The 14,053-nt window shown below is 37.4% G+C and overlaps 1 protein-coding gene across 2 annotated transcripts in view; it reads left to right on the top strand.

Moving 5' to 3' along the window:
* The first annotated feature begins 307 nt into the window (after positions 1-307).
* Positions 308-14,053, top strand: part of LUM (lumican) — a 16,257-nt gene continuing 2,511 nt past the window's right edge. The window contains exons 1-3 of one of the 2 annotated variants that reach the window (XM_069095140.1): positions 308-554; positions 4,081-4,220; positions 4,845-5,736. In XM_069095140.1, coding sequence (XP_068951241.1) covers positions 4,182-4,220; positions 4,845-5,736 — 931 coding nt within the window. In that variant the 5' untranslated portion in view covers positions 308-554; positions 4,081-4,181. The remainder of the gene's footprint in view (positions 555-4,080; positions 4,221-4,844; positions 5,737-14,053) is intronic. The other variant, XM_069095141.1, reaches the window with a different exon arrangement.

The following is a 14,053-nucleotide window of genomic DNA, read 5'->3' as shown; positions in this document are numbered from 1 at the left end:
TTAATTTGAGCTATTTTGTCTTTGTTGAAGATACACAATTATTATGCCATTGACGTGGTAGAAATTCAAACCAGGCAGTGAGAATGAGTCAGGCAGCTGATAAAAAAAGAAAGACTGAAGCCAAAAAGGGAAAACTGGCTGTAATTGAAATGTCCACGTCTTGACTTGCATACCTTCTGCAAAAAGTGGAGACGGTCTGCAAACTGTGTTCATTTCAATGCATATCTCTTCTCCATTCCATAGGGAGACCAGCTGGGTTGTCCTTGGATAAGGGGCCCACCTGCACTTCATTAAAGATCAGGACTTGTTCCTTCCATACCAGACACTCAACCACGATGACATAACTCCATTCAGAGGACTGCCTGACTGGGCTGGTGTTCCCCACCACACACACACACACACACACACACACACACACAGCTCCACAGCTCTTGTATCACCAAGAATCTGGCAGTCAGTTCCCTACTGACATAGTTCACGGCGTGTATTGGGTGATCACGATCCTTAACTGTGTCTGGTCTGGGAATTGAACACAGCAGCTTCAAGGCAGTAAGGTAAGCCCTGTTGAGTGTTTTAACTCTAAAAGAGGGAGAGGCAAAGAGAGAGAGAGAGAGAGAGAGAGAGAGAGAGAGAGAGAGAGAGAGAGAGAGAGAGAGAGAGGAAAAAGAGAGAGAAACTAGACAGTTGGTAATAGTTGGTAAGAGGCTTGTCCCAGGAACAAAAAAAAATGTCCCAGCAACTTTGCCAGTAAGAGTGAGAACAGCAAATCAAGGTTTTATCCAGTTGTTTTCATTTTGTGGAAAATATCTTCCATGTTTTATGAGTGAGAGAAGAACTGTGCATGGTATTTTCTGTTTTATTGGGGAAGGGTACTTTAAAGAAGACTTTATGGTTGGAAAGAGGGGATTGTGATATAAAACAGGACCCAGAATACATTACTGGAATTTAGAAGATTTTTACCTCCTCACTGTTTTCACTGCAATGACTTTTAATTAAGGCATAGAACATTTAAAACAAAGCCCCAAATTATTTTAAATGAATTCATTGTTTTTACAAATTTATACAGGAAAAAAAAATTATCAGCTGTGCAAGATAAAGAGATATGAGCTCTTCTATAAACTCCCCATTGTATAAATAACCTTAGAACCATAAGTTCATAGATGGAAAGCTGAAAGAGATGTTAGAGGCCATCAAGTCTAAGCATTTCATTTTGCAGAGGAGGAAACTGAGGCTCAGAAAGATTATATAATTCATGTGCAGTCACATCTGAGATAGAATTTAAATGCAGATTTTCTTGGATCCATTGATTTTCACAGTGCTTTGAGGATATGATTCCTGGAGTATTTCAGAAAGGGAAGAAAGTAATGCTAACTAACATGTATAATATTATGAGATTATATAGGCTTTCAACTTTTGCAAAGGATTTTACATAGAATATCTCATATGATGCTCCTTGGTTTCTGCCCCTTCTTCCTTCCTTCCCTCATAGTAGCACTTCTTTTGTAGTTTACAAATGTTTGGGGAAAAAATGAAGAAAAACAAAAGTATGACTGATATCCAACTCATACAAGATTCATTATAGAGTGCCAGGTTATGTTTGACTCCACACTATTTCTTCCTATTAACATTCGGCCCTCATCAAAAAATATGAAAGCATTTTTCTTTCCTCTACTGGGTTATTATAGAGACAATTTCTGCAGTGAGAATGTATTGAGTTTGAAATAAGTAGATACCAAAATGCTATAAGTATCTTACTGCTCAAGAAAGACAAATCTTTCTGATAGAGATTGATAAAGAGAGGTCTATCTAAAGATTGGGGCAGGGGGAAGGGCGATATCAGCTTTGGTTAATTTTGTTGCAATGCTATCATTTTAGCCAAATCTGGTCAGCAAGCACAATCTGCTATTAAGCATCCACATTCAGAATATTTATAACTGGTTGTTTACCTTCTATATTTTATTGATGGAAGTATTTTATGGCTACAAGTGAAAACAGTACAGATGCATGTGTTTTACACATCTTAAGTTAATTACAGATGCCTAGGAGAGGGATAGTGTTGAATATCACATTCCCTTCTCATTTTTCATACAGAGAAATTGGGATCCATCTTATTTTAAAATTGGTTCAACCAGATGTAGGCTTTGTTCACCCATGACTTTCCATCTTGCAAAGACCCAGTTCCAACACATTCCCTAAGGGCACCATTCATATTTCCATGCTGCACATGCTCTAGATATTCCTGACTTCACCAGGCATGTGAGAGTAGCCATAATGTAATAGAAAACTGAACTGAGAGTCTTGGAAACTTAGTCTTGGCTCTTCCTAAATTTCTGTGTGATTTTGGAAAAGTCTCTGCTTCTTTGGGCCTCGGTTTTCTCCACAATCCTTTCAAGTGCTAGAGTTCTATGATTTCATAGCCTTACCAAATTCTACCACAGACAGTGGAATATGATGAATGCAACCTTTTCTCAAGTTTTTTTTTTCAGTCTCCAACTCCCCCATTTAATCTATCCACACTGTCTCTAAGTTTTTATTACATCTCAGAATTTAGTCTCATGGACCTACAACTGGAGAGGTACTCAGAATCCATCTAGTCTGACCCCTCATTTTACAGATGGAAAAGTTAGGTGACTGTTCCAAGGTCATATGGTTTGTAAAGATTATAGGACACAATGCTAGAGATATAAAACACTTCAAAGGCCATATAGTTCAATCTCCTTATTTTACAGTTGATAAAATTGAAGCACTGAGACATTAAATGTCATGCCTAGGGTAACATAGTAAATGTTTAAGATGACATCTGAACCCAAGTCTTTCTGACTCCAAGTCTATCCTCTGTTTCAAGTTGCATCCCTTCTGCTCCTATGATAACATTCAATTTTTTGCTCAAATCCCTCCTCCCTCCCACTTCTATTCTGAGCAACCATTCCCAAGTAGTGACTCCTGCCTGTTAAGATCTTGGCAGGATGCCAGTCGAGAAGCTGCAGATCCCTGAGGAAGAGAAGTTTGAATCACAAAAAGGGATTAGGGATATTTCTCTCCAAATTCTCAATTTATCTCTGTAAGTTTAAGGTATGATTTGCGTTGACATAATGTTCCTCTCTAACAAGCTGATATGTCTTATCAAGGGTTATCTGCTGAAGAATTCCATTGGGATGCACCAGAAAGCACTTAACCCCATTCCCAAACACAAATGCATCTTGCAGTACCTCTGCCAAACATTCTTTTCTTTAGCCCCCTAACCTTGGCAGAGGTACTGCAAGATGCATTTGTGTTTAAATAACCTTTCTCAAAGGAGAAAAATACCATTGGTATCTCTCAGTGGCACTGGTCATATTCCTAGACCTTTAATCTCGAGAAGGAATCTTCCCCAACTCCAGCAGCTTTTCCTGATGAAATACTAAAATAGGAAAGCAGGAAGAATTTTAAAGAAATTGTTGCTTTTGTCCTTAATTGTTTTCAAAGCAGTGACCAGTCATGGTCTGGAGCCTAGACTCCAGAGGGTCACTGCAGCTTTTTCTGGAGAAGATCTTAGGGAACCTGACTGGAAAAGCTGTGTCACCCACAGCCCAGGAGGGGGCAGAAGAGCATCCAATATAACCCCTTTGTTTTCTCCAGCAATGATACAATGAAAACTGGCCATTTTCTTCCTTTAAGTTATAAATGAATAGCTAGGATTCTTTAAGATAAATAAAGGGGGATTGAGGATTCTCATAAACATCCTAGACTGAATTTGAAAGGGAGATAATCCTATCTTGTTATTTTGGGCAGAGCACAGGGAACAAAACACTGTGGGAGGAGCAGGGGTTCTGGACCAAGACTTGGGTTCAAATCCCAGCTCTCCCAAGTGATGTTGGACAAGTCACTCAACATCTCTGGGCTGTGTTTCCTTGTCTGTAAAATAAGGGGGGTTGACTAGATGGTTGCTAAGGCCCCTTGAATTTTCTAAATACATGATTGTATCTCCTTGGGCCTCATTTTGATAACCACAATACAAATAATGTCTAGTATTTATATGATATGTTAAAGCTCGGAGAGTGCTTTCAGGGGTAGTGACAAATATTGTACCCATTTTTACAGATGAAGAAATTGAGGCTTCAAGAGGTTAAATGAATGAATCAGTGACTAAGTCAGAATTTGAACTCAGATCTTCTTGACTCCAATCCAACCCTCTATCCGATATGCCACCCAAATGCTTCCAAGTTCATCTGCAAAATGAGGTTAGGTCAGATAACAATATATTAGCATTTATCCAGCATCATAATATATTTATGTAGCATTACATATCCTTATATAGCATTATTATACACAATATATCATTAGAATATATTAGCCTTTATGTAGTTCTTTAAGTTTTACAGAGCACTTTACAAATATTATCTCATTTTATCCTCACAATAACTCTGGGAGGCAAATACTGTTATCACCCCCCAAAATTCATTTGAGGAAAATGGAGCAGATGAAGGATTGTAGCTTGCCCAGGGCATTCCGCTTAGTAAGTATCTGAGGTGAGATTTGAACCTCAGATCCATTGCTCCAACCACTGTTGTGCCATCTAGCTGCTTCTAAAGATGTCCCCAGTAGTGCCTTTTAAGCTCTATATCCAAGGTCCTATGTTCTTAAGGCACTCGCTGAACCTCAGTGTCTTCATTAAAGAGAAATGGATGAGATGGTTTCTAAAGTTCCTTGTAGCTTTGATCCTAAGTCATTCATCCTCCCTGGGCCTCAGTTTCCTAATCTTTGAAAAAGGAGGCAGATTAAATGATATCTGAGGTCCCTTTCTACCTCTAGATCTCTAATTCTTTGATATTATACATAATGCTATTTATTTTTCCCTTACTTAGGGTTCAGAATACCTCAGGAAGATGTATCTAAATGCACTCTTTCTCATCTTGGGATTGATCAGTGGCATCAGCTGCGATGATTATTATGATTTTGATTATCCCTTTGGCATGTACCAAGCGTCTTCACCGAACTGCGCCCCAGAGTGCACCTGTCCAATAAATTACCCAACAGCTATGTATTGTGATGAACTGAAACTGAAAACCATGCCCATCATACCTCCTGGGATCAAGTATCTTTATCTCCGGAACAACTTGATTGAGTCCATAGAAGAGAAGGCATTTGAGAACGTCACTGATCTCCAGTGGCTTATCCTTGATAACAACCGCTTGGAAAACTCCAAGATCAAGGGGAGAATCTTCTCCAAGCTGAAACAGCTCAAGAAACTACACATCAATCACAACAACTTGACTGAAGTGGTGGGCCCCCTTCCCAAATCTCTGGATGACCTACAGCTGGCCTATAACAAAATCACCAAAATCTCTCCTTCCTTCTTTGAAGGTCTCATCAACCTGACCTTTGTTAATCTTCAGCACAACCAACTGAAAGAGGATGCAGTCTCAGCAGCTTTTAAGGGCCTGAAGAAACTTGAATATCTTGACTTGAGCTTCAATCAGCTGTCCAAGCTGCCGAACGGACTTCCCATTTCTCTGCTGACGCTTTACCTGGACAATAATAAGATCAGCAACGTACCCGACGAATATTTCAAGCGCCTTAGTGCCCTCCAATACCTCCGATTGTCTCACAATGAGTTGGCTGATGGCGGAATCCCAGGCAATTCTTTCAATGTCTCTACTCTGATTGAGTTGGATCTCTCCTATAATAAGCTGAAGAAAATCCCAGCTGTCAATGAAAACCTTGAAAATTATTATCTCGAGGTCAATGAGATTGATAGTAAGTTCAAATCCCTGTCTATATTTCATGTATACATCCCTATGATCACAAATACATATGAGATCTTTTTAGTACACATATATCTGGGTCCCCTTCTGAAGGTAGAGATGGAAGTTTCTCCAGCCTTATGGCTCAAAATCCCTGATTCATTTTACTAAGACATTTAGCCTCTCTGGGCTTCAATTTTCTAATCTATAAGATGAGGGGCTTAGCCTAGACTTCAGAGATATCTTCTAGCTATAAATATATGATCCTATGAATTCCTAGAGGTAAAGAAATGTAGTATATGACCTTGATTCACATGGTCTGAAAATTTTGTTGTTATTGAGTCATTTTTCAGCACTGTCTGACTCTTTATGACCTCATTTGGGGTTTTCTTGGCAAAGATACTGATTTGTCATTTCCTTCTCCAAGTCTGAGAAAAGCTACCTATTATTGATAACACCAACAAATCTTCATAAAATGATGATATGTATATTGCTGCTCAATGTACCAAAACAAGTATTAGTACTTTAACTAAAAAAGAGAATGATATTACCCAGGAAGATTCAGGAAGAGCCAAAGAAAATTCAGATTTCACCCTATCAAGGCAGTGCGGTTAAGGGGGATGAATGGCTGATTTGGAATTACAGGGTATGAGTTTGAATAAGCTCTGCTACTTACTGCCTGTGAAACCTTGGACAAATTACTTCACACACACACACACACACACACACACACACACACACACACAGGTTTCAGTTTCCTAATCTGGAAACGAAGGTTAGGTCAGAGGTTGGATTGTAAATTAATAAATTGTTAATAGGTTACCTGCAATGGAATATAAACTATCTTCTCTTAGATATAGGAGCTTAAGGGCAATTTTTTTCATTTATTTCTGATCAAGATCTAAAAAAAAAAATAATAGAATTACTGCTTATGCTACTGGGAACTCCTACATCCCACATCTTTAGCCACCACCACTGATTACTGTTGTCTGTGTCTACTCTACTCTCCCCAGATTTTATATGAAGTTGTGAAGCAGAGCTAAACTCTGAGTGGGGATGTATTTGGCAAGCGTATTACACATTTCCTTTTATCCCTTTCACTTTTCCTTTTTTCTCAACGTTCCTTCATCTCTTTTCTCACTATGGTTGATTTTTCCATCACTCCCTGGTTAGAACTCTGACATGGTCCATTCTTAAGGCTGTTGCCTTGTCCTCAGAAGCCTTGCTGAATCATTACCTAATAAAAGTAATTGAGAAATAACACTAGAACTCTCTTCCTTGTGTGGGAAATTATCTCATTTCCTTCACGGAGCACAGTTTGCCCAGAACCACAAGCATCTTGTTCAAATGATGCTAATTAAAAATGAAAATTAGGAAATCACTGTAATTTCAGCTTTCATTTCCACTATCCTCTTGCTGTCCAAAGCAAAGGTTTTTAACCTGCGATCCAAGTGGTAGATGCATAGGTATCAGCTGATCTGTAAATTTTGATGGTAAAAGATGATATATTTATTTTCACTGATCTCTAACTGAAATGTATCATGTCTTTTCATTATGAAAACAGCAAAAAGGAAAAAAAAATAAGATCTCCTGCTCCAAAGAAATTGGGGACTGTCCTTCAGTCAGATTTAGCCTGCAATAATATGAAGCCATTGAGGACAGTCAGGATTATAATTTAAAATGGAACAATCGGGACAGGAAATTCAGCTGTTTGGCCAGAACACAGCTCTAATCTGAAGAAAAGGTGTGTTGTATGGTGTTCCTAAGCACCAAAAAGTGAAAGTTAAAAGGAGGAACATTTTGGCTCCATATAATAATACTGTTTGAAGGGGCACTAGATCTATTATTTCATTGACATAGAAAACTCTTGATGTGTGAATTTCATCCATCAATTTTGTTGTTGTTCAGTCATTTCCAACTCTTCATGACCCTATTTAGGTTTTCTTGGCAAAGATAATGGAGTGGTTTGCTATTATTTCTCTAATTCATTTTGCAGATGAGGAAACCAAGACAAATGGGATAAAGTGACTTACCCAGGGTCATGCAACTAATAAGTTTCTGAGGCCAAATCTGAACTCAGGTCTTCCTGACTCCAGGTCCAGCACTCTATCCACTGAGTCACCTAGCTGCCCCTACCACCTAGCAAAGACTTTCTTCCATCAGTACAGATCACTAACTCACAAGCAACATAAATCTCAGAGACTTATTTTTTATAATCTGATAAATTTAATAATTTAGCTTTTTTATCAGGCTGAGTCACTGATTGGGTTACTTGGCCATAGGAATAGCTGGTATACGTCAGAGACCGCATTTAAACTCAACTTCCTGAGCGTCTTTATTAACTTCATCAGCGGTGTCAAACTCCAATAAAAATGGGAGTCACTAAAATATATTGACTTAGAATATTACACATTAACATTATCTATATTCTACTGTATTCTCATTTATTTTGTTAAATAGTCCCCCAATTACATTTTCATCTGGTTGGGCACTACTGAAGAAGATTGTCATACTGGCTTCTTAATAGTAATAGTGATAACAGTAATAACAATAATAAGCATTCATATAGTGCTTTAAGGTTTGCAAAATATTTTGTTGACAATTCATGTAGGAACTACAGGCATTGTCATTCCCATTTTATAGTGTATAACACTGAGGCTTAAATGAAAAATAAAGGACTTGCATGTGGCCACAAAGCTAGTAAATGTCAGAGGTGGGTTTTCACTCCAATGTTCCTGATTTCCACATTAGCAATGAGAAACGCCATGGTGTGGTGGAAAGTATGTTGAACTTAAAGTTTGGAGACAGATGAATTTAAGTCCTGCATTCCACAATTACTAGGTATGTGAATGAGAACAACGACCTATATTTAGTTAGAAAATGGTGTAGACTTTGCCTTGAAGGCTGGTATAACTATCCCTTACTTCCTAAATTACAGTGGCAACAGATGCAATTATGAATGGCTATAGGATTCCTCCAAGACCATATTTTAGCTAGTGATAGTATTAAAATGAATTAAATGGTGGATTTCAGTGGATAGAACAATAGGCCTAGAAATAGGAAACTGCTTCAAATCCTGACTAAGACACTTGTTAGCTGTGTGTTCATGTACAAGTCACTTAATCTCTGTCTTCCTCAGTTTCCTCTTTGGTAAAATGAGGATAATCATAGCATCTACCTTCCAGAGTTGTTGCAAGGACAAAATAGAATGATATATGTGGTCTTGGGTCAGTCACTTAATGTCTCTTAGCTTCCATTTCATCATATATAAAAGGAGAATAATAATACTCTTTCTCCTTGGTTCATTTCCAGGGAAAAAAAAAAGAAATGAGATATTTGCAAAGCTCTTTGCAAACCTTAAAGGCCTAAATGCTATCTATCTATCTGTCTGTCTGTCTATCTGTCTATCTATCTATCTATCTATCTATCTATCTATCTATCTTTTTATCTTAATGTTCTTAGCCTTGAGAGACCTAGAAATGCTATGATAAAATTTTAATTGTTATGAAATACACAAAATGGTTATAGCTTTGGACTGGACCTAGACTCATGTTTTCACTATTAAAGTAGTATAGTGAATAAAGTACCCAGAGTTGGGCCGTATGTCTAGTTCTTCCATGAGTTACTTGTATTAATTTGAGAAGTAATTTACCTCTTTGTGCCTTTCCTCACATGTAAATGAGAAAGTAGCACTGGAGAATGTTAAAGGTCTAGTCTATGTAAGAGAAAGAGCATATTAAGATTTTTAATGTACCATTGAAAGAGTCAGGAGACCATGGCTTTAGATCTGGAAGAGTTCTTAGATCTGAGTCCATATTTTGAGTCCCCTTTTGTTCCAAATGAGGGGACTGGGTTTCAGAGAAATTGAATTACTTGTCTAGGGCCATACAGCTAGGTAAGCACCTGAGACAGGATTTAAACTCAGGTTTTCCTGCTTTTAGGTCTAGCAATCAATATTTGATATCACACTCACTCTAATATGTGATATTGATTTTTAAATGTAATATTTTCAGTCTTTGTATTAGAAAAAATGATTAGGTTTGGTTGAGATTTTTTTCCTGAGCTTAGATACTTTTGAGCCATAAGACCATGAACAAATAATTTATCTTCTATAAACCTTAATTTCCCTCTTTTTTTTTCTCCATGTGTCATGTCATCTGGTAGGAGCAACTGGTAAAGAATGACAACTCTTTTCTAACTTACAGTCTTTGGGAATTACCTACAGCATTGAGTGTTTCATATGTGACTTATTCAAGGTCGTATAGACCATACATGTCAGAAGTGGGGCTTACACATAGGTCTTCCTGATTCAAAGGACAACTCTGTGTACACCATGATGTCTTGGTTTTCTATAATACTTTACAAGAATTTATCTGTGAAATGAGAAAAATTAGTTTATCTATCAGACAGATGGATAGATAGATGATAGATAGATAGATAGACAGAAATTCAGACAGACAGATAGATAAGCAAAGACCATTTACTTTGCAAGCCAAGGAAGATGTGAATTATTGACAGCAATATTTGTGATTTCATTGTTTCTATTGAAGAAACTCCCTCTACTGATGCAATTGTCTAACTGTTCTGGAACTTAGAGTTTCAGAAAGCTTCTTGGGATAATAAGAGGTTAAGGGACTTGGCCAGGGTCACATAGCCAGTAATGTTTCATAAACAGAACTTGAAATTAGGCCTTTATTCATAATGTCATGCTGCCTTGTTGTTGTTGTCCATAGTAGTAATACTAATAATAGTGATAGTGGTGGTAGTGGGAGGAGGAGGAGGAGGAGGAGGAGGAGATAGAGCATTCGGTTTGCAGTCAGGGAGACTCATCTTCATGATTTCAAATCTGGCCTCAGACATTTGCCAGTTTTCTGTCCCTGGGCAAATCACTTAGCCCTATTTGCCTCAATTTCCTCATCTGTAAAATTAGCTGGAAAATAAAATGGCAAACCACTCCAGTATCTCTGCCAAAACAAACAAACAAAAAACCTAACCAAGAGGGGGTCACAAAGAGTGGGACATGACTGAAATGATGGTGGTGGTAGTAGTAGTGGTGGTGGTGGTAGTAATAAGCCCAGCAGATACTCTATTTAGAAATATTTTTCTATTTCAGCACATTAAATATACTTGAAAACAACAAATGTACATTTCTTTAAGTTTCTATAATTCAGGACTCCTTTTCGTCAGTCTGCTTTTCCCAGTACTCCAGCCTCAAAGAGTTAAAATTAGCAAAATTTCACTATGCTGTGGAATTTTCAGTTGGAAACAACTGGCAGGATTAGGTTGTCATTAGTTGACTTATTATTATTTGGCAATCAGAGAGTGCTAATTCTGCATTCCATCTGGACCAGCAAGTCAAGAACGTGCTGAATATGGCAATTGGCAGTCACAGCGTCCTCCACAAGTACACCACAACCTACTTCGGGTTAGACCAGGCTGCTGCTATGCTGCTAAGTTCTGTATCATATTCCAGAGTCTGTGATGAGCAGCATTTCTCCTGCCTTTAGCCAGGATGGTATGGAAGCCAATTGGAAAGAGTCAAGAGCTACCACATTTGGATGCTCTAGTGGAAAGTACCCTAACCTAGGATTCAGAATACATGGGTCCAAGTTCTGGTTTTGCTAATTAGTAACAATTAGCTTTTAATGCTTACAAAAATTTTTTCCTTGAGAAAACCCTGTAAGGTAGGTAATATATATTCTATTTTTTTTTGTTTTGTTTTATTCTGTATTCCTTCATTTACCTCTCTAGACATCCATTTCTCCATCTGTCTGTCAGGGATAATAATTCTAATGCTCCCTTCTTTACAGGGTTGTAGAAAAGATCAAATAAGATGGTGCATATGAAGAATGTACTTCATAAATTTAAAAGCACAGAACATAGAATGAGTGAGAGAAAGGAGTTCAGAGACTATGTCAACTCCCTCACTTTATAAAATGAGGAGGAAATTAATGTTATGAGAAGTTAAATGACTTAGCCAAAGTCACTGAGACAAAAAGTGTCAGGTTGAATTGGAACCTAGATCCTCTCTCTTCAGGTATTGTGCTTTACATTATACCATGCTGACTCTCCAGACCACCCCTGCCCCACATGCACACACACACACACACACACACATGCACGCACGCACACACACACAATTTTTAGTATTATTTACATGCGTTCAAGAATCCCAGACTCCAGATCAAAAATTCTTTTAAAAATTTTTAAGATTTATGATTGCAACATTTCATCAATTACAATTTATTCACATACACCTAATATTTCAGTTTGAGCCATTGCAGTCTCACAAACCAGATTGTATGAGCAAAGGTAGAGGGAACTTGTTCATCAACTACTTTAATAGTGGTTTTGACTGGAGAAGAGAAGATTTGACTATATTTCCAATAGATGTGTCATCATCAAAATACTTCACCACAAGGGCATGACTTCTGTTTTCTAATCTTCTTTTGTTCCATGCATTTCTCTCTGGCCTAATGCTTTTCAGTCACCAATGAATTGTATTCAGTAGATACAAATATTTTGTGTAATGTAAAACAGAAGAAAATAGTGGATAATAAGTAGAGCAAATAATAGGAAAGAGAATCCGAAAATAATAATAACAAAACATTGGGAGAAGGTGCCAAAAGATCATTCTCTATTGCCAATGTCCTGTTCTGCATAAACTCTAGCTCTCATTTCTAATCAATGACTTTCTAGCCCCTAGAATAATGCCTTGCACCCAACAGATAAGTAGATATTGAATGTTTTCTTTCCTTCCTCCCTTCCTTCCTCCCTCCCTCTGTACTTTCTTTCTATCTTCCTTGATTAATACAGTGCTGAAGACGTAGTAGGCACTTAATAAATGCTTGTGGTAAAGAGATTCCCTTGAAGAATAAAGACAGGGAATCTTTAGCTTATATTATCATAGAGATTTGCTTGAGTGGGGTCCATGGCTAGTATCAGAAGTGGATCTTAGATCAGGCATTCTGATTCTGGAACCAAATCTATATTAATCAATAAATATTTATTACATGCCTACTATGTGTCAAGCACTGTACTATAAAAAGTTATCATACAAGAAGTGTAAATCTGGATAATTATAACCATCCAGTTTTAATTTCTCAGCATCATCCTGTCTGGCAGCTGTTCTTTTTATTTTTATTTTTTAACAATTCATCCATGCATATGATAGATGAAAGGAGATTTAGTTTTATGTCTGCTCCATGAATTTTTAAAAATTTCCTTCATGATGTAAAATTCTTTTTCCCCTTTTATATGATTCCCCAAGATATGGTATAGGAGAGGGAATACTGAACTGAAAGTCAGAAAACATGAATTACAGTCCCAGCCTTTGTCATTTGCTAGCTGTTTTATATTGGGCAAGTCACTCAATCTCCATTTGCTTGTTGTTTTAAATTGAGATAATATTTAGAAAGGTGTCCTGGAAATAGTTCATACCAGCCCTTAAGAGCTGATTGCTAAATTTTCAGTGTGAGCATTTACACGTTGGAAATACATAAACACTCTAATCGGAACTTGATTTATTGCTTTGTTGATTATTTAGACAAGAAACTGATGGAGAAAATGTGAGTAATGCAAATTAAATTTAAAGTGTATCATGTGTATTTTTTTCTGAAGAGCTGGTTATTAAACAGCACACTTCTGATAATACACGATAATACATGAATTTCATATGCCATAACATTGTGGTTAGGATCAAATAAGGTAAAGTATGTGATACACCATATAGGATAGAATTTATTTTATATGAAATTCCATTGGTATAGTTATACTTACCCACCATTCAACAGTGTTTGGCAGCTGTTAAATGTGCTTTTCATTCATTCCTATGAGGATGATTCCTATGAGATGACGAAACTCCCTTTACTAATGCAGATCAGCACTTGCTCTGTGATATAGGTCTTAGAGAGTCACCTGGGACCCTGAGAAGGAAGGTGACTAGCCCAGGATCACCCAGCCAATTTGTGTCAAAGACTATACTTGAGCCCAGATCTTTGCAAATTCAAAAAAACATTATTAACTTCCTCCTATGTGAGAGACATTAATAAGTGACAGATTACAGCTTTGCAATTGGCAGAAACCATTAAACCCATCCTTCTCATTTCACAAATAGGAAACTGAGGCCAAGGGTGGTTAAGTAACGTCCTCTAAAGAGATAGTTTGTATTTTTCTTCACCATATCACATTCCATCTAATCACTGTAGATATAGAATTCTCTAGCTACCACACCATGGAAATATATGCTCTTTATCCAAATTACCATGAAAGCTTCTTATTTTGTATATACAAGTACCATTTCTTCCTTCCTTTCTTCCTTCCTTCCTCTC

Source organism: Petaurus breviceps, unplaced genomic scaffold (genome assembly GCF_028583685.1).
Source record: "Petaurus breviceps papuanus isolate PSGF00001 unplaced genomic scaffold, PetGlider_PUasm1.0 225, whole genome shotgun sequence".
NCBI lineage: Eukaryota > Metazoa > Chordata > Mammalia > Diprotodontia > Petauridae > Petaurus > Petaurus breviceps.
This window is presented reverse-complemented; position numbering and strand designations above follow the sequence as displayed.